At 41.4% G+C, this 27,995-nt stretch overlaps 1 protein-coding gene across 1 annotated transcript; it reads right to left on the reverse strand.

Annotated features, from left to right (window-relative positions):
• Positions 1-647: 647 nt before the first annotated feature.
• LOC109997179 (activin receptor type-1) lies at positions 648-27,986 on the reverse strand. The gene is made up of 12 exons (XM_020651568.3): positions 27,680-27,986; positions 14,970-15,043; positions 14,174-14,428; positions 13,136-13,408; positions 12,660-12,920; positions 10,168-10,373; positions 7,202-7,301; positions 5,642-5,788; positions 3,724-3,999; positions 2,575-2,772; positions 1,859-1,989; positions 648-1,737 (listed from the first exon to the last, which is right to left on the reverse strand). Exons 2-12 carry the CDS (start codon positions 15,034-15,036, stop codon positions 1,603-1,605), a joined length of 2,049 nt encoding a protein of 682 aa, XP_020507224.1. The 5' UTR covers positions 15,037-15,043; positions 27,680-27,986; the 3' UTR covers positions 648-1,602.
• Positions 27,987-27,995: the final 9 nt, after the last annotated feature.

The raw sequence follows: 27,995 nt of genomic DNA on the forward strand, positions 1-27,995 counted from the left end.
CAAAGCAGCAAAAGTGGGGGGGGGGGGGTTGTTCTGGCAGGCCGTAGCATGTAGCTTCCTCAGGTTCGCCCAACCTGCGAGAGCTACAGTCGAAACGCTTTGTTGGCTCACAACAGAATACAGTTAAGTTATTTTCAGTGTCACACAGATTATTGATTTATTTTCCATGGGATGTTCCTGCAACCGTGCGAACCTGAGAACGAATAGGCTGTTAGGCTGTTTACGCAGTACCCTGTTAGCCATTGCTATTATCTACCTGTTTAGTTTATTTCACAAATGTAATGGAGTGTAAAAGGTTTGAGCTAAAGATGACACTGGACAAAAAGTCACCCTAAGTGATTATGATTCATCCTAAGAGGAACAGTAAAATCTGTACATAATGTCATAGTTATTAATCCAATAGTAGCAAAGACACCTCAAAGATTTAGTCAACCTGCTGGAGTCACAAGAGGAAGAGTGGACGGGAGTCAAAGTCTGAAGAGTTCATTGTCTGGGAATCATGAATGTCTGTGCATTACATCTTAACTTGAGAAATTGTCAACATATTTTTGAAACTAAGTGGTGGACCGAGTGACTGGATCCATGCTGCTGTCACGGCTAAACATGAAGAAACCTGCTAGGTAAAGCATCAAGACAAGAGACAGATATATAACACATCTTTTCTATTTAATTAATATAAATCACTAATTGATATAAAATGTTAATGAAATAAAAAAAAAGGCTGAAGTTTGACTTCATTTACTTGACAATGCACGTGTTAAGACAGTATACAGGCTTTACAGGCTTACTTACAGGCCTCTGGAGGAACAGAGTTCAGCATCATCTAGCAAGATATTTCATTTGTTCTTTTGAGCATTTGCCCTCTGTAAAGCTGAAGAAACGAAACAAAGAACAGGAAGATCATTTAACGTAAGGTCCATAGTGATATACAAAACATTTTCGCGACACCTTTAAAGTTGGACGATATCTCAGGAAAAGAAATGACGCCGGCTGCACAACTAAATGTTACAGTTTGGGTGAAATCCCAAAGAAACCTTACAGAACTGTAAACAAAGGTGCATGACATTACAAAGGAAACGTACCACTGCTTGCTGAGATCACTGTTTAAAGAAAGTATGCAGGTTGGATTGGCAAGTTGACTTCTTTTTTTCCCAAATGAATTCACCGTAATGCAAGTGAACAAGGCAGAACAATGAAAAAGATCCAAGTGAATATGTTGTCATGTTCAGACATTTTCAAAACTGATAAATGTGTCTAACAGATTCTGCAGTTCTAACAAAAGCACAGCCTACTCAAATGCTCAGGTAACAGCTTCTTCCTTGAAGAACAATGCTAACAATCCATCTCCGATGTCATTAATTGAATAGATATTTTTCAATGTCTAAGACCGTTGGCCGTCTCAGAAATGTCCGGTAAGCCATCTTTGGATGCCAAAATGTGTCCCGCCAAGTGTTTTTTAAAATAAATATTAGGTCTGTGCCACTATAAGGGCACTGAAACCATCAAGTCTCTTGTCTTGTGATTTTCTCTTCACGATGCTCGACCCTCGGGGATTGTCTTCCAAGGCCTTTCCTAGCGTGTCTCTTCTTCTCCAGGCCAGCCTCAAATGTCTGTTTTGATTTTGTCCAGAGAGTTGTCGATCTTTGTGAGAGTCTTTTTGATGCGTAACGCAGTTAATCTGGCAGATGGATTCTGGTACCAGCACTCCTTCATGAGCTTAGCCATGGAGGTTAAAGTCTAAAAAAAAAGGGAGAATGACACATTCAGTCAATTGTGTTGGTTTTGTAATCACGAGAACATCAAACAATTTTTTGTTTCTGGCCATACCAAAAAAAGCTTGCTTTATTTTTTTACTCACTGGGTCTGAAAACCATCTGTTGGGTATGTTCGGCCTCTGCTGATCAACACACACAACCTTCTTCATGTCCTCAAAGCTGGGATCAGTCGGGACCACGTCATGAAAGGGTGGCTTGTAGTCTTCTACAATGCCTACAAGTGGAACAAAGTTTGCAACAATTCACCTTAAAGAGCATAAAACTCAAGACAAAAGAATGAACTATCAAATCATTAACATTTGAAAATACATCAGGGTGAATGAATAATGGATTCATAACAGAGCAAGACCAGTTTGTCCACATCTTAATCTCAAGTGCAGCCTCGGGACTAAATGAATATCTGAGTTTACAGTGTTGGAGGGACAATCAATATCACAAGTGTTACTGAAAGCTCAGTTGCTAATTTAAAACGATAAACCTCTTTGGCACAAGAGGAGGTTTTATTATGCCTCTGCTTTCTCCACAGACCACAGTCAGTGAATGCTGAAGTTTGTATCAAGGCCAAATGTTTCTACAAGTAGCAGAAGAAAAAAAAAACCTTTTGCCTAGTCTGAGTTCTTCATTTTTCTTCTACACGATCTCTTTTCATTACCGATCAAATGCTCAAACTACCCCAATGCCATCGCTAACGACAATACATCAACCTATTCCCCGACTGATGGATTCGATGAATATTAAGTGACATAAGTTAAGACTTGACTGCACTGAATCCAGCATGTTGTGTTGATCATGTACTGACCGTTGCTGACCGTCCTCCGGGCGATCTCCCACAGGACGAGGCCCAGAGCCCAAATGTCCACTCTCTTGAAGGACTCGAAACAGTCCATCTGGATGGAGTCGTCGAGCACTTCTGGGGCCATGTAGCGCTTTGTGCCCACTTTAGGATTGTTCCCCACATCTAACTCGTTGGTGTCTTGGAAATGCATGACCGCCAGACCTGGAAGGAGAACACAAGAGCACTTTAAAGACCCAGACATAGGACACAATCTCCAAATAATGAATACATTAATTATGTTTGTTGAAATTTTCCTTCCAAACAAAGCTGAAATTACCATCTTTATATTCTTTAAAATTACATAACCTTTTTTCAGTCTTCAGTATCAACAAGTAACAACTATAATATAATTATTTTTGTTGTTGACTGCTTAAAAGATCACTTATAAATCACTTCAGGATTCAAGATGTCAACATCATATTTGTGTGATTTGTACAGCAGATCACAACAGTGTTGATATTGTGATGTCACTGATGTTATTATGCACACGCTTGATGCTGCCTGAGTGAATAAAAAAAAAACAAATTGAAGTATAAGTAAGCCAAACTCCTTCTTGTGGAGAGGGGTCTACGAATTGTTTTTCAAATTTGGCGAGAACAAAAAAAAAACTTCAAACAACAACATCAAGCGATTTAAAAGCAGTACTTGTTTGTGGTAAACAGCCCTTTCCACTCACAGAGGATGTACTCAGACCAAAGAACAACTGGCTTTGGAGACAAACAAGTGTTGCTGTGTCCGAACTGCGTCATCTGGTACATAATCATTACAACTGAATTTGTAAACATGTCAAGTCTTCACCAGGTTAGGGCTTGAATGTGAATTTTTTTTTGATACAAGCGTTTGCAATGGGAACATTGGTGTTTAGGATAAAGTGGTCTCTTAATGTGTTCTTGATTTAAGCTGAGAGGTTCATTCAGCAGTAGTTTTTTCTTTCTGAATTACCAGCAAATATAGCTAACTAGATAGATAAGAGAAGAGCACATCCTTTTCACATCCTGTGAACTAAATATTTAACTTTAAGCTTTCATAGCTACTGGATTTTTACAAAGAAGAAGAAAGGAAACAAAGACAAAGACATGAACATAAAAAAAATGTATCAGTCCATTTTCTTACCAAGGTCAGCAATGCAGCACTGTCCGTTCTTTTTAACCAGTATGTTTTTGCTCTTCAGGTCACGGTGGGCGATGGCCGGTTTGCCCTGAGTGCCAAAGATCTCGACATGGAGATGTGCCACCCCGCTCGCGATGGAAAGCGCCATGCGGAGGCAGCCGGACGCATCGAGGGTGCTGAGCTGGAGATAGTCGTACAATGAGCCCATCTCATGGAAGTGTGTGATCAACCACAGCTGAGTGCTGGAGTTCCTTGAGGTCATGTCTGATGCTATGAAGCCTGAATCAAGAAAAGAAAGAAACAACTTCTTCAAAATGTTGATCAAAGCAGGCACTTTAATAACACATGGCACATGGCAGGGGATGTGTAGTACACTGAGTAGCAGTTAAAAGCAGGGAGAGATAAACAGCTAATAGAATGGCTTCAGAAACTACATCAACCATGTGATGGGCTCCAAATGTTAACATGCACAGAGAGATACTGTCACATTACCCGTCTGCACTGAAACCAACACTGGCTGCCTTTTTAAACAGTTTTGATTGATCACTTTTTAAAGCTCTCAATGACCTTGCTCCAAATAACACAAAGATCTATTGATTCCCTTTGTGCCTTGGGCGACCTCTGGTGACTGTGTCTATAGTTCAGCATGGCGCTCCTGGACCATGTGACCAAAGGTGACCAGGACTTTGCTGTGACAGCACCTCATACTTAAAAAACAATGAATCCTCTATTTAAACTTTGTTTAATATATGCATATTCTTTTAAATTCTTAAGGCAAGGCATGTTTATTTATATAGCACATTTCAACAACAAGGCAATTCAAAGTGCTTCACACAAGACATCAAAAGCATCAAGACAGAGGAAAGTAAAGAAACATTAAAATAGAAAATTAAAGAAATCAATTATTAAATCGGAAAGTAGGTTCAAATAAAAATAATTAAAATTAAATTAATTGAAATAAATAAAGTAAAAATATAAGAACTGTGTCAACTTACTGGGATTCATCATCAACATCCCTCATTTGATATGTTGTAACTTCATTAGTTTAAGGATCTCTATATTGTTTTTATTTGTGCTTCCCCCCTCTTTTTTTTTTTTTAAATCAAGCACTCAGCAACCTAGTAAGGGAAAAAAAAGTTATATAATGACTATTAATAATATGCTGTTCAACTCTCTCCCTGGTGGATACTGTAATTCCACTGCGGTCTAACCTACTTTAAAAGGAAAAACATCCAATTTTTGAAACCTTCAAACCTGATTACTCCCAGCATTACTTCCCAACTGTCTATCCAGTTCAACCGGGAAATACAGTATGACGATGACAGAAGCTTCTTTTTGTGACAATGAAATGGCAATAGGGCAGGGTTAAAGCTCCTGTGTTAGGTCATGTCTCATCCTGTTTGTTTTTTTAAACAGTCAAATGTGTCACTCATTGAAAATATTTGCCATGGATAATACAAACAAAGGTTGTGTTTGCAGCATGCAGGTACGATCTTTGTCTGACACCTTTCCCCGCAGCAGCAGTGTCAGACATTCAAAATAACTTTATAGGAATCTTCTTGCTGATGATCTTGTTTGCTCTTGTAGGTTATAAGGAGGCATCTGTATTCATTTCAGTCTGTTTCATGATTAGCTAAAAACTCCTCAAAGGAGCTTTAAACTGAACAATAAGTCATATGTATTCTTTATGTCAATATCAAATATTTTGGTCAGTGAGTTTTCAGATAACAGAAGGTCTTAAACTGTAAGAAGTGCATGTGTTTTCAGATTGATTACATATATTCAGTTGTACCAAATAAAGCCTCCCAACACAGATAGAAGTGACAGCAGGATATTCAACAGAACTCTGACAGGTGTTTCGTCCTGCTGTATGTCTTTTTCACAGCTCACTGAACCTTAATGCATGAGATATAGAACGTACCCAGGATGTTCTCGTGTCGCAGCAGCACTGAATTGTAGATCTCGGTCTCTCTGAACCAGGACTTCTCGTCTCTGGAGGAGAAGATTTTGACTGCAACGCTCTCTCCCTGCCACTGACCCCTCCACACTTCACCGTAACGGCCCTTACCTGGCAGGCAGAAACAAGGGAGAAGTTAACAAACGGCACACACAGAAATAGACTAATACAAATATTTGTTTCTCATTTGAGTGACGGGTTCAACATGTTTTAAGATATATGAGACCAAGTAAAAAATATTATTATAGCATTTATGCAAGAATGTACCCGAATACATAAATGCAAATACCTTAAAAATCATGATTGTAATTTGCTGAAGGCTGTTCTTTCAAAATTGTATCAAAAAGATTTTTGATATGACCTTCTTTTTTTTTATTTAAATATCTTTTCTAAATGTGGAAGGGTTGCTAATTTATTAATACCATTATTGAAATAAAACTCTACGCTCGCTTGGCCTCGTTCAGCTAATCATCTCTCTGAAAGGAGCAGATTCCAGCATCTCAAATTAAGAACTACTGTACGCTAAGCTTGCTGGCCCACTTCAAAACAGAAGACAAAGTAACTTGATGGATGATGAAGGTTTAGCAGCTGTAGACCAAAATATGTTTTAAATTTAAATTTTAAAGTTAAATGAAATAAGACAGAAAACAAACTTTGTAGCTACTCTAGCCATGACTACTTCCTGTGAACATCGAAAAAGTGCTGAATTTGTGGTAATATAATATGATTGTGTGCCCCCAAAATTACCATAAATCAATTCATACTTTATCATTTTGTTAGCATATTTTAGGTAAGCAATTTCTCCCTCCAATAATACAAGTGGTGCAGAAGAGTGATGAGTGAATTTCTTATTTCAACAAGACGAGCTCTCAGCCCTCTACACTCATTTCTATAGCAACGTGTTTGCCCACATGAACAGGGCTGCTGTTTGTAACATTTTCTCTAACATGTAACACACTAAAACTAATCTCAAAAACGACATTTTCCCAACGTTTGGCTCCAGGGAACGGCTGAATTAAAAGGTTGCTGACACTTGTTCATTCATCTTTGCCCAATTTCAGAATGTCCTCACTGCACTGGTCTGTTTAGCAACCCAGATATTTTTTAAAGCAGTGTATTGCTGGTGAATACATGTACTTGTGATGCATGTGTTTTAAGGTATTTGACAATCTACAGTTTTAAAGGCAGATAAATCAGCGTCTTTGTATCTGTGAAGATATGGACCGTTCAGTTAGCAGGTTTATCAAGCAGCTGAAGTCTCACAGTGGGCTTCATCAAAGTATTGTTTACATTATACAGACGTAATAGTATATATTGTATACATGCACTTGGAGATATCTGTCCTTCATACATGGTGCATTAAATTGAGACGTGTCACCTTTTTGGTGAGACTTCACAGCGTTTCTTCTAAGTGTCCACTGTGTCAGCACAGTGAGAGTGCTTTTACTGAAATGAATGAGGGGGCAGCGTCTTTGGAGGGTGTGCTATTGTCAGTGAGAAAACAGCCTTTAACAGGACACTTACCCACACACTCATTGAGTGTGATTTGTCGTGCAACGGTTCTTTGAACAAGGAAAGGGAGTCCAGAACCACTCCCTGAAGTGCAGGAATGATCCAGCAGATCCTGGAAAAGAGGAAAAACAGAAACACACACTGACTAAAGGGCTTGGATATTTACATTTGAGTGTGTGTGTGTGTGTGAGTGTTTTCTAAGCGAGCTATTTTGTAAAGGATTCCCAAAGGAATCCTGTGGCTCGAGCCTTAAAATTGATGAAATAAGGAGCATCTGGGTCTCAGATGGAGATTAATACAAGCAGGCCTTTGATGTGGCAACCACATAGGAAAGAGGGGGTATGCTATGTGTGTGTGTGTGTGTGTGTGTGTGCTGTAGGTGCAGGCTGCCCCCTGCTGAGTAAACAACAGAAGTGCCACCCCCTTCCTTGTGACTGGTGTGGGTGCTGGAGATTTTATCTAATCCATGGGCCAGACTCCAAAACAGGCGCAATGCTGCTAAGCCTTTTATTTTTACCTCAGACAGAAGAAGATGTGCAGCCTCAAGGCCACAAGGGGGCAGTGCACAGCAACAGAGTCAGCAGCTGCTTAGCAAAAACAAACCAGCAAACTAGGAGGGGAGGCTGAGGTTTGGAAACAACAGAGAGTGATGCCTCAAATAAACAGATGCATAATGCAGGAGGTGCCTGAGAGACGTTTTGGAATCACAACACAGGAATGAAAGACCATCAAATGAATGATGAGTCTCTTCGGCAGAGAGTTTAAATCGCCCGCTTTGGTACAGGAGGATTGTTTCGAGGGGGGCATATTTGGGCCAGGCTGTCAGGCGGCAGAAGCAGAAGGTTGCAATATCATAATAATCAGTGACGACTTTTGAGCAGTGGGCGGCTGAGGGAGAAGCACATGTGTTTGGGTCTGATTTGCTTTTCACAGCCGCACCGCTGTTCCTAATAACCCGTCTCGTGATCTTGCCAAGAACTTTTTAATTATGCTGAGAAAGAAAAAAAAAAAAAAACATTCTGCGGCTCCATATTTGGGATTTTTATTGCCAAGTGCATTGACAGACTTTAGAAAAAGCGTGGAGGGAAGCCAAAATCAGCTATTCCTTTGACACACACCCACACACACATGAATAATCAGTTCTATGTTAACAGTTGGGCATTCATTTACAAGTTTTATAATAAGATAAAACCGAAATATTGGGAAGTATAGTGACTGCTGAAAAAGCTAGATTGTATACATGTATTATTTATTATTTCTTAAAGTATGTGTAATATAAATCTTTGTAGAGGATTCACTGTAAAGTTACAAACTTAACAGTTACAGGCGTGCGTTTTAAACGGCAAAAACTAGACCTTGTTTAAGTTTCTCCTGAACTTGATTCCAAGTGTGTGAGCCAGTGAATGTGCTGGGTTGTCTTACAGACTGAATGCTAACCACAAGACTCCACCTAAACTCTGGATCAGTTTAGTGGCTCTCCAAACAGAAACCACTCTGCAGAGAGCTTAACATCCACGCTTGAGTGGAGAGAAAATAAATAGCAAAAGACATTCCTGCACCGACTGGAAAAAATGACTAAAAAGATGCTTAACAAGTTTTTCCGAACTTGAATTCCACCACACACACTCTCACACACTCACACACACATTTTGTGCATATGTAGCCACCATGCTTTCAATGTTTTTAGATTAGAATGACCAAATACTCTTGGGATTATGATCTTGAAAGTGCACAAAGTTCAGAAGCCAGTCTGCACAGCTGAATTTAATCATTTTTTCGAGACAGGCCTTGACCTCAGAGAGCCTAAGCAGTAAGCACTAAAAGGTATTAAGGCTTAAACATTACTTGAGTGTTTTTATTTCACCAGAATTTCATAACATTTACTGAACCAAACTTTTTTGGAGAGCAGCACTTAGTGTGTTACTCCAACCATCAAGTGCACTGGGATTTAGTGTCTGCATTAAACCACAGAACCGACAAAGTTTTAGATACATTGATTTGCATTTATAACTTTTGGTCCAGTGAAAACGTTTTGTTTTGTCTGAACTTGAAGGGAAGTTTATTTCACTGTCATGATGTTGCATGCTAAGTTTCTTCAACTTATCTTCACTTTTGACGACAGTAACAACACCTGAACGTCTTGATCTCACATCTGGATTAGAAAGAGTCAAACCAGGTTTATCAGGCCTCTGTGTCTGGATTGTATGTTATCTTGTGGGATATAGAGCACACGAGTACAAAAGGCCGGAAGTCCCAACTAATCCAAGCCAAACAGTGCTTTGACGCATCAGCTGAATCTCTGCAGTTACTGCAACATATCATTTTGGATAAAATACACACTTGCACTTCAGAGCAATTTTTTAAAAAGGACTACCCTACCAACCCCATGTAGAAACAAGATTGGATGTGCAATCAAAATGATTTACAGATCTATGAGATAACAACGAACACTAGACAACCAGTGATTTTCATTGTTTTGCTGCTTTAAACTGTTTGTTTTTTTAACAATTGCAAAGCATTGTAAAGCGGTAAAAAAGATAAAAGCTTGAATTGTGATCAGTTGAGGAATGTGAAAAATGTTGTGAACATATATTTAAAAACAACCTAATGCTTTACATCAGTATGTATGGAGAAGGAGTTTCAGCTATCCAAAGAACAAAGTAAAAATCTTTTTTTTTTTACTGATACTGATCCCATTGATTTCAAATATCCTCTAAAACTGATAAATATGTAAATCATTATACATATTTCAGATGGGCCAATGGAACATTTTTTTCAGACACATGAAGGAGAACCAACACCATTTAGGTATGACATGTTTCCATATATTATACACGACTGAGCAGTTTTGTTCTACTTATTCAAACTTCTCTCACACAGCAGAGCATGTGATCATTAAAGTTTACTTGGTGCAGCTCGCTACAGTTCTTTCTAATATGTTTCAGAGGCATTCTCCCACATGTGTATGCAACACTCACCGCCAGAGTGCTCTCCCCCACGTTGGACGCTATCAGGCCGTCAATAGTTCCATATTCTGCATCTCGTGATGTCAGTCTCTCCATTTGGTTGGTGTGGATGCGTCTGAACACCAGAATGGCGACGGCAGAGAGAATAATGAGGACGATGATGGGTCCCACGATGACTAAAGCCAGTGTGGTCACGCTGTAGTTTGATAGCTCCTCAGCTGTGAGGGGGAGAGAAAAGGAGGCACAATGTGAGAGATCGCTTCAGACTATCAGGTCATGGAATAGAATTGTTAAAACAAAATAGCTGTATTTTTAAAGATAACAGTGTGCTTGAATCTGTGAGAAGACTGAGTTTGGTTCCTCAAAGGTATAAAATATATATATATATATATATATATATATATATATATATATATATATATATATATATATATATATATATATATTATAGACTTTATTTGGCATGGACATCACAGATACATTGGATGAACCAGATGCATTGTTTAAGTGTTTTAGCAAGCATGCTCGTTCTCAACACCGGTCCACAGGAGGCTTTTGAAAGGAAAACAATTAAGATAGGGAGAAAAGTGATAAAACAGAGAAAACAATAAGGAGAGAATAAATAAATAGACATAAACTGTAGAGCAAAGGCAGCATGATCAAACAATAAACCAGTCAGAACTTGCTCCATTTTAAACATAAATATAGCAGATATCAAATATATCCTCATTAAATTAATCTGTGAGTAATGCCTTTCTAAAGAAGAGTGAATTCAAACTCCCTCTGGTCTTGTTGTTTTTGTTTCTTTGTTCACACGGGACAGGACAGAGTTTCCTTCAGCTTGTAATGTTTCGCTCAGAGGCTCAAAAATGTTTCATACACTTGAGACCCTCCCTGTCTGACCTTCAGTCCAGCCACCACTTGCGGGGGGAAAGAGAGACCTCTGACCAACGTAGGGATGCTGCTGGTGGAGGCATAATGGCGGTCGCAAAAGTACAAGTCAAGAAGAACCAATAGACTTAGCAAACAGACTAAAATAACTTTCTTGGGTTAAAAAACTTCAAAAGAAAATAGAAGTGAATTGACATTGGGCTGCATATCTGAATGGGGATCAGTTAGAAAGGGCTGCACTTGGTCAGAACACTTAAAGGGTTGTGGGAGGAGGGGAAGCGGTGCACTCAAGGGACAGCTTTGTTTTGGTTTGAGAGACCGGTGCAACATCTACTGGACATCTAGTTTGGAAGTTGCATACTATACTTTTCAGCGACTTTTTTATAACGATTTCACCAGAAGTAGTTTGAAATGTTGAGGGCAAACCTCTTCACACACACACACACACACACACACACACACACACACACACACACACACACACACACACACACACACACACACACACACACACACACACACACACACACACACACACACACACACACACACACACACACACACACACACACACACACACACACACACACACACACACACACACACACACACACACACACACACACACACACACACACACACACACACACACACACACACGTTCTCTGTTGCGGCCTGAGGAACTGACCACCATTCACACTTTCCAAACATTCCAAGGAAAAAGACGGCACGGCTCGGCCTGTAGCACTGACAATGATCCCCTTCTCTCAACGCTTATAATGACCTGGAATAAACTCTAGAATAGACATACAGCTACATATTCTAGACATGAACCAAAAACACACAGAAGGGGTGCATTCAGCTAGAAATTGGGGGCAACAATGACGTAACTATAGCATAATTACGTTGGAACATAAGGCATTAGAGAATAAAGCAACACTGTGAAAATACTTAAATGACTCTTTCATCCAGATTTCAAATTCTCTAGCTCTCATCTAGTGCCTAAATGTAAAAACACGGAAGGATACAGCCATGGTGTTTGTGGTATACACATGTGGAAAGAAAGTGAAGGTGAAACAAACAACAGCTCTGTGTGTAGAAAGCCTGCCTCTCCTTCAATCCCCAGGTGGCTTCACCCCCCCTGGGCTCTTAGGGTCTGCCAGCTCTGACAGCCTCAGAGAGCACAGAGAGAGGAAGTGGTCCGTGACTAAATCATATATTCTAAACCTGTCTTTTGGTTGCCCATTGGCTCCTCCATATTTGTTTCAGACGGTGCCAGAAGTGTGACCACACAGAGATGTAACTCAGACCAACAGAAAAACATCAACAACAAAAAAACAACAAGATAATTTCACAGCCAATCACAAAGCCCCTCTGAGTGTAGCAGGATAGAGAGCAATTCATGTTTATTTGTCCTAAAAGGTCACAACTGACCCAAATGGTTGCTCCTATTGTTCTTTTTTTTTTTAATATTCTACTTTCTCTGGACCTGGAGAAGTGATTTGGAGTGCACATACTTCAATGTCAGTTCAACAGAAGGAACTCTTTAACACATGAAATGCAGCCACATCTCAAACTGTGCTTAAGGTGCATTCTGGGTAGTCTAGATGTACCTTTGACAGGAAGCTGCACAGTGCTGTTCATGTTGCACAGATGCCCGTGGCAGCACTCCACAATCTGCTCTCTGGAAGGTGGGGTCTTGCAGGTCAACGTGCTCTGCTCGTAAACCTTGAAGCAGCCTTTCTGGTACACCTGGGAGCTGCCGCTGACCGTCAGGGAGGAGAAACACTGGTGGCCCATGCAGCGCCTCCCTGTTACACACGAGCTGCCCTCACACACACACTGATGCTCCTCTTTGATCAGGGGCTTTCCCTCTGCAAGAGATTCAAAAAGAGCACATTGATGTAACATAACAACATGTAGAGGTAAAAAAAATATATATGGTTGTATTTGAGAAATTTAAAGCATTTTATTGTGTTCTTTTAAATTAATACAAGTAGTGTTTTGTCGTATAATAAAATTGTGAGGGACATAAGGTCTATGAAGAACAGACGCCAGGAGAAATGTGCACAATGTGTAACAAAGTCACCTTTCCCCGGAGCTTGCACAGTGACGTTCATGTTACACAGATGGCCCTGGCAGCACTTGACGACGCGGGCCGACGAGGGCGGCGTGGCACAGGTGGCTCTGTCCTCCTCGTTGTCCCTCAGGCAGCCCTTCTGTTGGACGGCCATCCCATCAATCATCTTCAGGGAGGAGAAACAGTGCTGGCCCATGCAGCGGCGGTCACGCTCGCACACACCGCCTTCGCACACACACTCCTGCTCCCTGAGGACCGGTCTGCCAGCAGACGGTTCTGTAGCTGATAAGAGGAAACAGAGATATGGGGAGGGGGGGGAGAGAAACCATTAGAGAGGAACCATTAGTATCCCATTAAATGAAATGGCATTCACTTAGGTCAGAAAGTTGGAAGGGGCTGTTGGCTAGCTGAAGAGGCAAATCAAGTCAATTTAATTTTCTGAGTGTGTACATGTCTGTGTGAAGAAAATATTGTTGCTGATTTTAACTATATTGCACAGTCCAAATGGAAAAAACTCAACAGAAAGGGATTGTGGCCAGCGATCTGATCTGTACTACAGCAGAAGTTTAAAGGCCTAATATGTGATTTTTTCATCCAGCAGATGTCGCCCTTGAGCACCAGCATGAAACCAAAACAACTTGCGCTGCATTGTTGTGTTAGCATGCTAATGCTAGTGATCTTTATTATGCTGGTATCTTCACACTGCATGTAAATTTACCTGAAATGAGCGTGATCTAGAAACACAGTTAAGCAGTGAGTACAGTATGTTATTCTTCTTTTCTCTAGTCCCTCAATTAAACAACTTTTATACGTGAGGGGAGGAGTCAGCCGGCCGTCCCGGTGATGTAAACAAACTGAAGATAGGACTCTGAAAACTCTGAAAGCATCACAGACAGTGGGACTCGGGTGTTACACCCATTGTAGACAGTCATGACTCACAGAGTTATTTTCAGAGGATATACTTGATTTATATTATATTTAAGTGTGAAAAATCACATATAAAGCCTTTAAACAGTGTAATAGTCACTAACATACAAAACACCTCACCTTTAACCTGTGACTGTAAGGAGATGTTCATGTTACACAAATCCCCAGAGCAGCACTCCACCACCAGCTCAGGCGTTGACAGGCTTCTGCAGTGTAGGGACCCTTCCTCACCAGCCAGAACACAGCCCTTTTGGAGAACAGTCGTCCCGTTCTGTATGGATAGGGAGGCGAAGCACTGCCGGCCGACACATCGGCCCCCACTGCTGCAGGACTCTCCGTCACACAAACATTCAACATTTATCGCACCAACATCTCCTATAAAAAAAAATAAATACGGAACAAGTCAGATATGATCTTTAATTGGCTCAAATATGTTTTGTGACGATACATGAACAATGCTTATCCTTCTTTTATAAGGATGCATGTATTTTTATTCTAATCATGGAGAGAAGTGTGTGCAATCCACCCTATAAAAGCTCCACTTTCCACTGCATTCCTCAGCCACTGCAGTTGTTTAAAATAACACTGAGAGACAGCAGATGAGAGGCAGACAGACTGAGGAGGGGCGGTGATAAGGGAAAAAAAAATGTGTGAATTTTTGGTCTTTGCCTGTGTGAGAATTAAGGGGGACAGGAAAACACACAATGGGAACAGATCAAGTACAGATCTTTACCTATGTATGTGATTGGGACAAGGCTGATGACTTTGCATTTCTCATCATCAGACATCATAAGAAAGCTAAGTTAAACCAGATCCTGTCTATTCATGTGAGCAGAGAGCTCTCCTCCCCCTTGCTAACGCTTTCCCTCAGGTCTGATGTGACAAGCTGTGTTTTATTTTTTTAAAAGATGCTTACCGTCCAAGCTCGAGCAGGAAACGACCAGGGCGATCAGAACCAAAAGAGACAAACCCCTGACCGTCATGGTAGACCTAAAGGGAAAAAAAAGAGCACAAACCTTAGGACTGCACTCTAATGAATATTTGGATTTTGCTAGGAAAAAGGGCAGTCACTGCAGCCACAGTCAAGGATTGCCATTTTTGTGTTGTTGTCTTCAAAATATTTGGGTTATTTTTGTGAACAATCTTTGTGGCATACCACGCAGTGAGACATAACACCACAAGAGCGAGACAGATACTGACAGAATATGCAGCTGACCTAAGAGTATTACAGAAAGCAATTTTACGGGGGGGAGAGAGAGAGAGCTTTCTTATTTTGGGGGAAGAAATCAAAAAGAGTCAACACCAAGTTTTAAAATGCTCATCTAAAGTGGGTCTCATGCCTTCCTGTTGTCCTGGCAACAAGGCATTGAGTGGCAAGCAATGGGGAGACTGGTGCTTTCCTATTGGCTGCCTCTGTGCATGCGTGTGTGTGTGTGTGTGTGTGTGTGCGTGTGTGCGTGTGTGCGTGTGTGTGTGTGTGCGTGTGAGTGTGTGTTGGAGGGACAGGCTGCTTGGCAAGTGTGAGGGGAGAGGAGCAGACAGACGAGAGGATGAGGAGGAGGAGGAGGAGGAGGAGGAAGAAGAAGAAGAGGAGGAGAGGAGCGCAGCAGGGAGAATGAGTGTGGGTGCCCAAATACTATCTCTTAGAGACCTAGAGACAGTCTGATCCTTCAATATTTAATGTGTCTGTAGGAGTGCCCACATACGCCACGGAGCTATGTTTGTTTGCTTTACCCAGTGACACATTTTAGCTGACGACCAGTTTAACTCGCACACTGTAAACTCATGGGAACAACTACACATTTTGTAAAGATGATATGTGAGCTTTGTGGAGACATAGTTGCCCGAAGCATGCCCCGTTTATGCCGTATTCAGCACTGCGGCTGTTATCTTGGAAGCATGTGTGTGTGCGCCTGAGTGCATCTGTGCCACAGATAAATACCCAGTGCCCCTTCCCCTACCCCTACGCCTACCTCTACACCCCCCCCCCGCTAGGCCTTTGTGCCTGTCTTGCAGACATAAATGATTAAGCACGTAATGTTAGCATTAGCCCAACGGCGGCGTCTGTACGGGCCGCATGCACACAGACCACATGCTGCTCCTTTAATCAGAGCACAAAACAGAGGCTGCCACACAGAGATAATCAGGAGCTCTGTCTGCTCCCTTTGGACCAGGGGAGAGAGAGAGAGAGAGAGAGAGAGAGAGAGAGAGAGAGAGAGAGAGAGAGAGAGAGAGGGTGGGGCAGCATTGGGGGCATGAAGAGGGCATGTGGAGGCAAGGGAGGTACATAGCCAGGGGGCAACTGGGGGACAGTGGGTCAGAGAAGGGCAGACAACAAGGCTAATGTGTGCTGCATGCATGGATGTAGGGCTAAATGTAGGGAAGTGGGACAAGGAGGTGTCTGGTGTCAGAGCCCATGGGGACAGCAGGAAGAAGGGCACCATGCTGGCTGGGTGTGGTGGGACGGGGCCGGGGGGTGGGGGGCTGGAGGGAAACAGGATAAAGAGATAAGCAGATGCGTAAAAGAACAATAGTCTGAACTGAAGAGCAACTACACTAGAGCCAAGAAAAAAGTTATTCTGTCTTGCTGGATATCTTCATATTGACTCATATCAGTCATGTAGAAAGAGAACAATATCCACACACACACACACACACACACACACACACACACACACACACACACACACACACACACACACACACACACACACACACACACACACACACACACACACACACACACACACACACACACACACACACACACACACACACACACACACACACACACACACACACACACACACACACACACACACACACACACACACACACACACACACACACACACACACACACACACAGCTGACAGATCAATACCTACCTCAATTATCTAAGTAGAGCATGTCATGGGGCTCGGTTTAATGGCTTCAATTAGTGTAGGTAAATGATTTGCTGCGTTTTCTTTGTTTACATTTACTGCTGAAAGACCCTCGACGGGGTGTTTAAGTCATCTCCCTCTCTATTTATCTCTCCCACGCAGACACTGTCTTAAATAAGCTGTGGTACAGTGGGAAGACGCAGCCAAGTAGAAGAGTTATAAGTCTGTAGTTATTAACACAGAAGATATTTCAGACTGCAGAAAACCTTTGCACAAAGTGCTCCACATCACACACACACATCAGGCAGACCTAGAAGGTAACATACTGTCATGTTAGATAACAGCTCTGCTAGACAAACACAGAGCTAGCACCGGTCATGATATTGGAAACCTCGGAGGGGATTCTTGGAAAGGAGAGAGGCAAGGGGGCGAGAGCATCTGCAGAACCGATTGCGATCTGAGAAGACAACTTCATGGCGCTGGCGTACGTATAAATGTGTGTGAGTGTGTAAGAAGTGTGTGTGTGTGTGTGTGTGTGTGTGTGTGTGACGTATGTTTGTTGCAGTGCTCCATCCCTGCGTATTGAATTCTCTGGCAGTGCTCCGCAGTGTGTGTGTGTTCACTGGGCTGACATCCTGCCAAGGGTGTGCTCTCATTTCCCCCCTCTCTATCTCTCTCAACCCCCCATCTTTCCTTTTATTCCTTCTTTCCTTTGCCCTCTGATGTGCTGCTGAAATAGGAAACCAGGAGAAACGGTATTTATAGCTTACTCTCTTTATGTTAATTGCTGTTGGGACTAAAAGTCTAACGGGCCCTACAACATTATGATTCAAGCAATATTTTTTATCGAGCTTAAAAAGGAGGCAAAATGCTATTTTAACTGAGTGAATGTACGCTGTTTGTTTTACACTGCATCGTGTGACGAGTCCTTCACTTTTACTCTCACCTTCAATCTCCTTTAATCAACACTTCAAGGTGTCTAGAGCTCACCATTTTGCATCTAAGGTAAGTACATCAAGTACTGTTGAAGTGCTGCTGGTTAACCCTTTTCAGATTGCAGTTCCACCTCATGAAGCACCCTCACATTTCTGTGACAGTCATGTTGACGGCGAGACATCACAGGGGCGTATACTTAGAGCCTCGAACTGGCAGCGTGAATAGATCTTCATCAGAGAAGATCTGCTTTTTTTTCTTTTTATTTTACATTAAAACATTAATTAGGTGCGAAAGTTCATAGTACTTTGTAGATGTAAATTTTACATACAAAACACAGCATGTCAAATACACACACTGAAAGTCAGCAGACACAGCTCCACTTTAATCCAGCTGAAACACATAAAGGCTACTTCTACTTAAATAAACCTGTAATATTCTTGCATAAAGAATCACGGGGTAACTTGTGATTTGATACGCGATTCTTATCCCATAATAACAATTGTATCATGACACTACAATATGGACATAATGTACCAAAATCGTATAATGATTAGAGATACACCGATTGGGCAGATCAGGACTGATGTTTCAAAGAACAATTCAGCCAATTTGACAATTCTGATGTTTGTTTCCTGACTTTTCTTTTTATGTCACAATGACAGACATTTTCTCTCATGTTTGACAGTTTGTTCAACAGGTGTCTTCATGTGCCCAATAAAAAAAACCCATCTTCTCTGAATCAGTCGTTAGGTGCACAAGATGCCTGGCAGCATTAAATTCATTTGGCACAACAAATAAACATCAGCGACTTGCCACATTATTTGCCGATGTGTAGATATCTGTCAACAGGGAGCGATATCGTCAGATACCGATGTTGATCCCTCATAATGATTCATCACAACATCTTAACAGGAGTCAAAAAAAAAAAAAAAAAAAAGGAATACTACAAAAAGCTCGAGTGCAGGATTACAGTATCTCATCACTGTAATCTGGTGTCATCCTGCATCTGCCTTTAACTTCTTTTCAACGCTGTCCAGCATTATTGCGCCGTCTTCTCTTCTCTCACTATCAACTTCATGTTTTTGCCAATTCACTTCGGTTCATGTCTTCCTAATAAAACTACCATAGAAAGTCAGCCACTAGTTGTGACATCATGTGGTAAGACACATTATCAGGGTAATCTTTCTGGAACGCTGTATTTTTTTATTTTTTTTAATCAACATGGCAGCAACGATACGATTGAATTATATCACACCAGTCAGAACGATGTCATACTGCTGAATCAATGTCCCCCTTAGTTTGCATTTATAAAAAGTAGTCCTTGTGCACAGTCAGTACTTTTTTTTTTGCCAAAAATGTATGCCATTACTTTAGAAATGATTCTCAAAGCAGTGTTTTATATTAAAACTGATGGACTTGTGCTTTACACAAATTAATTCATCTAAATATTTATTCAGCTGCAGGTATTTGTTTGATGATATCAATGCCTCTGAGATGTGTAAGCCCTGACCTCGCCCTTGGAAATACAGAAAACCACATTCAGCTCCACACGAGGACACCGAAGTGAGTGTGCAGCCCAGAGAGGAACAGACCGGGCCCAGTGAGAAGTACTTTAGGGTCGACTCCTGCTGATTGCTGCTGGAGATACTTGAAAGTGATCCTACATATCAAGGCTCCCACTTTACAACGCCACGTTTCCTTCTCAGACTTTTTTTCCCCCAATGATCCCCATCCAGAGGGCCTTCTCCATAAGCACGTCTTAAAGAAGCTGAGCAGAGCTTAACTTGATTAGATGGAGATGATTAAACATGCCACTCAAATGCAGTGATTTATCCATTTGAACCACAACAGAGATGCACTCAGACAGTTATGTTGGTTTAAATACATTTGAGGAGGTGTTACATATTCCCGCTAACAAGACTTTGCCTTTACATGTCCTGGTGAGTCTAATGTTTTATTTCTTTTTTTTGTGTCTCTAGGTGACATTTTCAAAGTGATTTTTTTTTTTAAATAGCTTTCAACAACAAATAAAACCTTTTAGTCTGGTTGCTGCTTATTTTGGTCTGTTTCATATTCAGGTCATGACGAAGGAGAGAATGACAAAACACTACTTTGTCTGATGAGCAGTGATGTATCACTGAGGTTGAGGAGGGAGGAGGGCTGGAGGCCCTGCAGGAGCTGCTGACTCATCATGCTGGCAAAGAGGGAGACGAGGGGTGGAATCTGTGTCTGAGCTGGCAGGCTGGCACAGTTACCGTGGCACAAATAGCCTGGGCACCGAGGAGAAACTGCAGCAAACTGCGGGGCGCTCGGAAAAGAGAGCAGGCGGAGACTGGGGCAATGCAGAGCCCGCTGTGTGCGTGTCCCTGTTCCATTCCCCAGACTCAGACCCAGACAGCCAGAGAGTCGGCATGCCGTCAGGGACACGCAGATGGTTCGCTCCTAGGTGCATGTGGGTGTTAATACAGACCTGAGGGCGAAAGTCCTCCTCTCTGCAGCAGCAGCCCACATTCATATTCACACTACAGCTCAGCAAATCAACACACTCAGCTCAGTCTGAAAAACAGAATCTGCCTACAGTCAAACACACCACTCGGGATGACTAAAACAAAGCTAATGGAATAAACACACTTTAATGTTGTAGGTTATATGAGTGTGGCTGTTCCCTGCAAGACCAGAATTCTAATCATCAGTTTTCAAAAACCCCCGTTCAACTCACAATTTTTTTTGTCAGTTGAATCTCTGCACGTTTGTTTTGTAGCTCCATCATTGTACACAGACCAACGCCAGAGCAACAGTGTGGATGGGTGTTAAATTTAAAAGCCACAAGTTGCTTAGCCAATGTTCATGAGGATTTTTTATCCGAAGCCGAATCATCCGCAGAAGTCTCCTCCTCTACCAAAACAAACCAAGCTGGTGACTAATAGCATGTAAAACACTGAGTCAAGCAGTTATGTGATAAAAAATGTGGATTTGTCTGCTGTTCCTCTGCAGGGTTTAAGGACTCACTAGTTGAATCAAATCCTTCAACGATCAAATTATCAAGTTAAAAACAGTGCTTACATGACTTCAAATATCAAGAAATAAAAATTCCAGTCTAAATATTCTTCTTATGTGAAGTCGAGAGACTGCTAAACTCTGACAAAGGTGCATATTAGGAGTAAAACATTAGACTCGTTTGGACTGATAAAGCGGTCTTGACTCTAATAAAATAAATAAAGAAGAGTTGAGGCATCAGCCTAGACAGCAAAATCTGATATGATAACCACCAGACAGACAAAATCCTGAGTCGGGCATGGCCTTATTTAGAGGAATTACACACAGATTTGATCCCAAAGTGCTCACAAACTTGGTCGAATGTGGGAATACAATTAATCTAACTATCAAAAGAAGGGTGCACACTTACGGCTCAAACATCTGTGTTGGATTGAAATAATATTTGAGTATCAGCGGGGTCAACTCAGATAAAACTGCACTCAAAGGGTAAAGGAAAACCCAACAATGTGCCAACATTAGGGCTGGGAATCTTTGGGTGTCTCACGATTCCATTTCAATTCTTAGGGTCATGATACGATTCAGAATCTATTTTCGATTCAAAATGATTCTGGATTTAAAAAATGTATTTATGAATTAGTACATACTTCAGGATCTACTCCAGTCATCTGTGAGACTGGCTGGATTTCTTGCAGCTCCATTTGGCATTCTACTGAGATAAAGAGCTATTTTTTTCTCACCTCTAGCCAACATTATACAAAAAGCCCAATGGTTCCAGTTCGCTTATCTAGCTTTATCTAAACTCTGAATAGGTCATTGTGATAGTTGATGATTTCAGGAAGAGCCCAAAATCCAACATTGTCTTTGGACCAACCACGAACTGGGCAACGAGACATAAGTCAAGTATGAAGACTGTTTGCTTCCAGCTCAGGAGAGATTTGGAGAGATATTGTTCTTGATAACAAGGAAATCTTTCAACAACATCTAGTTAGCTGTTTTATTGATGAAGATTTTAGTTGGCAAATCACTACAGCTATTGTTAATGCTTCACAGATTCTTGAGGTTTGTTTCCATGCTAGAAGGCTCTCGCTCATAAAAACATTCTTTATGGAAGAAACAGTTGCCAAAGCTTTAAACGCAAACATACCCTGGCAATGTTTCATTTTTTAAATGGGTCAACCCAATAGAATAAAACCAAACTCAGTACTGTGTAGGATGCAGTATTTAGATATTTTGAACTCAATGCAGAGGTGTGTGATCTTGTTTGGATGCAACAGAAAAATGTTGGTTTGATTCCCTCTGGATACTCTTAAAGATGTTTTGTTCAGCTAAACAAAAGTCAAGCTTATTAGAAACACACCTTGCCAGCCAAAGGGATTCAACTAAAGAGAAATAAAAGAGGGACTTGATCTGGACGCCTTGAAGAGCTCCTCGAATCTGCAGCACCCAATCAAATAAAGCAACGTTCCATCTCTTCGGGCCTACAGTTATTGAACCCTGCCTCCTTTCACAATAAGAGGAATGCAACTGGATGCAAATGCCCTTCTGTCTAAGTCTGATTCTCACTCACACATTTGTTGTTGTAGGCAACAACATAGCAGGTTCTTGTTTCCTAAGATACAGTGTAATCCAGGGTGTGTGCATACACACACAAACAGTGGATCAAATGTAACCAGAGACAATAGTCACCTTGTCTTCCTGTTGTAGTCCCACCCTTCCTTTCACCTCCACAGCAAAAACACCAATCTACTCCATTTACATTTCTTTCCTGGTGAAATTCCATGAAGATGTAGGGGTTTTTGGACAATACATAAATCACAGGCTTTAAAAGAGACACAGCCCTGAATCTTCCCCAGACACAACAAAGGCTGCACAAAGAACTGAAACAACACTTACATTTCAATACAACGATAGATGTTTTTAGTTCTCTAGTGGTTCTCTCTATGGCTTTACATTGTTTGAAGTCCTGTGGGACTAAACTTGAAAAGGTTTAACAGCCCACTGAAGACTCTGTTAACAAGTCTTCTAGGCAGTGGTCACCATAGCAATTAGACATCCATTTTCACACGGCCATCAAAACATCAGCCAATTCAAACACAGTCTTAATGTCAGTCATGTTTGCTTCCAGAGGAATGTACAAACACTCTCCCCTCCAAACGAGCGTCTCACAAAGTTCACTAGCCAAGGGGGGAATACTTTTCTCTAAAAGGACATTTTGTTTGATTTGTACACCTTTCTAACACATTTTTCTTCTTGAGGAACAATTAAAGGAGGCAAACAGACAAAAAAATCTGTGCGGACAGCTCCTCAAAGCTCAGGGAGGATTTTGTTTTGATCCATTCTGAGGTGGATCTGCCAAACACTGAGCTAAATGAGTCAGACGGCTAATATGATACTAACCATGGCTGTGTGACCCACAAACGTCGACCTCACCATTCACCACTGTGGTGAGAATCACTCAGCAAACAGCTTGCAACAAAACAATGAATGTGTATACAGCGCTACACACAGGGCCATTACATCCTGCTGCCAACAGAGACTTTACAGCCGGGAGTTTTCTGGCTTTCCCGAGAGGAGTCACTTCTGAGGAAAAAGACCAGAACACAAACTTTAGAGATGTCAACATGGGAATTTAAAGCTTCTATGTGCATGTGGGTTAAATTCATGTATCAAATTTCAACTGTGGTTATATGGTGTCATATCTGTTTTTGTATTGAAAAGTTTAAGAAAATAATCATCATAATATGTACATTTATTTGATCTAGTAAAAAATGTTCTTAGCACTGATCGCAATTGACTATTTTCAAAGATATTTGAGTCTGAGGGAAGTCAATTGAAAGAAATCAAATGAATAGATCATTCATTAAGCAAAAAAAATGTATTTGTTTAAGGTCCTTATTTGTGACTACGTCTTTTTAAATTTGACTCTTTAACTATCTTTTGGTTTCTGAGGACTGCTATTGTGAAATTTCCCAAAGTAATGTTTGTTTATTTGTTAAGAGTCCCATTAGCAGTCCTGAGATCGCAGCCATTCATCCTTTAGTTCGAAAAAAAGATCCTCAGATTCTATGATTATATCATGTAAATGCAGATATCTCTAACATATTGAAAATATTGATTTCTGTCATTTTGCGTTGCCCTACCTTCAAGATAAAAAAAAAGATGAAAGATGATAACATTACAAATTCTCCATTTTGGCTCCATCAGGAAATAATGGACTGGTAGTAAATCAAACAATTTCCATGAGAAACCCACCATAGTATCAGAAGTACTCCGCTTTAAGACCTTGTGACCCCCTGAGATTAAACATAAATTATTCTCAGTGCCTAGACAAAGTGCCCTCACCAAATAAGAGCCTGTTCCTGGGACTGGGAATAAGATCAGAGGGAAGAGGCAGCAACAGAAACAAAGCCACAACTTTCCCCACTAACAGCTGAGCGATAAGACAAGAGCACTGAGGCGAGTGAAGGGCTCATAAAATGTGTATTGCAGACTGTCTCCAGTGCAGTCTGGGGAGAGAGAGAGAGAGAGAGAGAGAGAGAGAGAGAGAGAGAGAGAGAGAGAGAGGGCACTGCAGATCTATGTGTGTGTGCATCAGTGTCTCCCTTCTCTCTGTCTCCACATGTCTCCATCCACATTTGAAGACAGCACAAGAGAAATCAATATGTCTGTAGAGAGCCACCAGAAGAAGAAGAGGAGAGCAGGATTTAAAAAATCTGGCATATTCACAGGCGCTCCTTTTTATCTCATTCTCTCCCCCCCCTCTAACTTCCTGTGTCATGCTGAGACTGCAGTGCCCCCAAGTCCCAGACAGATCCTCTCATCATCATATGTTTGGGCTACATAAGGCTGATGATGATGATGATTATTAAAAAGGCTCAAGGATCTTCTTCTTTTTTTTTTTTTGACTAATAATAACACTGCAGACAGAGGGCCCCTTTCTGAAAAAGCTGGACATCAGCACAGAGCAGAAGTGAATTTCAGCCCACATGCTGTATTCCTCCGCAGCCTGCCGCCTCATCTCATGCCAGGTTTGTTGCTAGTCAAACTTTCTAGTATTAAGACACACACACACACACACGCTTGAGATTGCTACTCTCCTGCTGCTCTCTCTTTTCCTCAGTTGCCCCCTTGCACCTGCATTTACACACACGTTCATACACACACTCACAGGTAGACATACATAATCCCCTCCCCTTCCCTCCCTCCTGTTCCTGCTTCCTCCCCCCCCCCACCCCCAAACTTGAGAGCCACCGACATAGAAGAGCGATGAGCCGCAGACTCTTCTTGCTCAGACTTGAAGCAGTCTATCTTGGTCTCATAACTGCACTTCTCTTGTTAATGACAGACTGTGTAACCTGATTCTACACATACACACACCATCCCTCCCCCCACCCCTAAAACACTCTCTCAGGGTTTTTTTGGGAGCATGCATATTGTTCCAAACCAAACTGCCAGCTGCTTCTGACAGCCAAATTACTGTGTGCACAGAGAAATGATTGCTATCAGAGCCCCCCCAACCCCCCTCACACTCACCTCATTCTTTCTGAAATGCTAAGACCTCTGTTGTCAAATTTTACACGTTTATGTCCACCATATAACACAGCACAGCGGTGCACCGACACCTGCAGCCAAAGGATTCAAGAAGTCAAAAGTGAAAACTTGAATGAGGCCTGCGTGGGAGAGGCAAAAACTTTCAGATTAGGATCAAAGGCTCATATTTCCAAAAGTTTGTTCAAAGCGGTGCTGCAGCATCTCGTGATTATTTTCAGCATCAGTTAATCTGATGAGAAGTTCCTGGTTTTTTTTTTTTTTGATTGAGCAGCAAGTCTGTAAAATGAAAGACATCTATCACAGTTTCCCAAGCGCAAAAGGAAATCTGAACTATTTCAGATCCCACATTTACATAAGTAGAACTTCATTTGGACTTTTCTTGATAAATGACTTCATTACTCATGATCCATAAAATGTATCAGTTGATTCTGATCACTGAAGACCTTTGTGGACTGTTGTCGTCTTTGGCTTTGGGGAACTATAAAATAGAAAATTGTGATGAATTGTTTTTATGCTTTCTTACATTTGACAGATCAATGTGTCAATCACTTGATGAAAGAATAACAACATTAATCATCAATAATCAACATAATAGGTTTTTAGCCATAAGACTGATGGGATTTGCCAACAATCAAAAGTGTTGAATCTATGAGTGGATTCTGTTAAGCAACTAAGTGATTTTGTATTATTTCAACTTTTGTCCAACATAATATTAAAAAAGAAACGGTTGGTTAAGACAGTAGTGTTGAGGTTGCTTTGTTGGTCTAAGACAGTCAGATAACCTCCAAACTGGTTGAGTTACCAGAGGATGGTGGTTTAAAACAAAGACTTTGGCTTTAAGCCAAACAATAACATTGTTGTAGACCAAGAGACGAGGACAATAAGAAGAACAGAATCCTCAACATCCCCCACAGTCGAGCCAGATCTTCAGGCCCCGACTGCCTGACGTTCTTTTATCCGACCACTATCAGCCAGACTCCATGCAAGCCCCCCCCCCAGAGGACAGCAGGCGCCCACCAAGAGGTCTGGCCTTGGCGACTGGTCAGCTATGGGGTTACATTCTCCAGATCGTCCAGCAGCAACACAAACACACAGAACAAATAACCTCAACTGGAGAAGCTTCAACTGGTTGGGGGTCATTAATGTTTAAATACATTTTAAGTGGCTTATTCATATGGATTAAAGACTACCAGGTTTGGCGGTCAGACTGTTATGCTTGCACATACATTAAAGTTTGGGTCAATTAAATGCAATGCAATTAAGAGGAGCTAGACTTTGTTGCATTGAATAACAAAATGTGCACAAGAAAACAAATGCACGATCAAGTGGTCCCCAGACGTCCAGAGAAGAAAATCCTGATTAGTATGTGGGAATGTAATTTAGTTAGAGCAGGGATCCAGCACAAAGAGTGGATTCTGAGGAGCAACACTTCAGTGTGAGACATCCCCATTCACACTTCCTTTAATCTGCACAGTTATCTCTGAATGTTTTCAGCCAGCCTTGACACCTCTGTAATGAAGTCTGCGCCCTCTCTTTAGCAGATTTACTGTCTTTACATGTAACTGCAGTTGGCCTAATGCAATCTTGATCATTTCTGTTTGCTGTGACTGGAAATCATGGAGGTCTAGACTTTTAATAAGACTTGTGTTGATGTTAAAACGTTTCTTCGCTGTAAACAAGTTCCAAATTGAACCCACTGTAAACAATGCTGTGTGTTTTGCCTGTGTTTTTGGCTCTCCCCCCCTCCTGTGCTGTGATTGTGATGTTAAGAGAGCTCAGCAGGGGATGATGAGACACACGATCAAGCAGGAACGACCCTCCCAAAGACTGTTTGCATGACAAAAAAACTCCTAACAAAGTCACAACTAGTCGCGATGTGGTGAGCAGTCGCCCAGCAGACCAAAGGTATTTAATTAAAAGGTTTTGATGATGGACTCATCACCATTTATCACCAAAAAAACATCTCTATGACGTGCCCCTCAAAACAAGGTATACACTGGTTAAAGCTTATCATATTTAAGATGCAAAAAGCCTTCTCACAGGCCAAGATTTTGGGAAGAAAATCGGGGAAGGAGACAGGCTTCATGGGAGAATCACGTCACGAAACATTTCCCTGCGAGTCAGCTAACTTCTCTCCACGTCTACCAAAATGTCTATTTCCCCTTGATACTAAGTGAATTGTAACATTGATACATTACAGACATGAAAGCGTAAGTTTGGTTAATATAGGATTTTAATTACGTAATGATAACACTTACCTTGCGGGTGGTTTTTTTTCAAAGTGCTTTATGATGGCTCGGTGTTTTGGCGCAGGTCGAACTATTCTGCCATCTCCCGAGAATTCACCGACAATACCGGATTTGTTTTCCAAAGTCTGAAAAGCAGAGTCTTCATGACGCCAACATTATCGCTTGTCGTTCGCAAAAAGAAAGTGACAAATTCACCCGACGTTCAAGAGAGATAAAAAATCAAAAATCATTTTGTTACGCTGTGTCCCTCCTCACACATTTGCACTGCCTGAGCTTCACAACTAGCCCCACGAAGGAAAAAAGCCAGGATTGGAGGAGGAAGTTA

The sequence above is a fragment of the Labrus bergylta genome, chromosome 13 (assembly GCF_963930695.1).
Source record: "Labrus bergylta chromosome 13, fLabBer1.1, whole genome shotgun sequence".
Taxonomy (NCBI): domain Eukaryota; kingdom Metazoa; phylum Chordata; class Actinopteri; order Labriformes; family Labridae; genus Labrus; species Labrus bergylta.

Coding starts and splice junctions, on each gene's coding strand:
- LOC109997179 (XM_020651568.3), bottom strand. CDS start 15,036: ATGACGGTCAGGGGTTTGTCTCTTTTGGTTCTGATCGCCCTGGTCGTT. Junction 2,773..3,723: donor GTGCTGCATTGCTGACCTTG/GTAAGAAAATGG, acceptor TTCTCCTTCCAG/GTCTGGCGGTCATGCATTTC. Junction 1,738..1,858: donor ACAGATGGTTTTCAGACCCA/GTGAGTAAAAAA, acceptor CTTTTTTTTTAG/ACTTTAACCTCCATGGCTAA.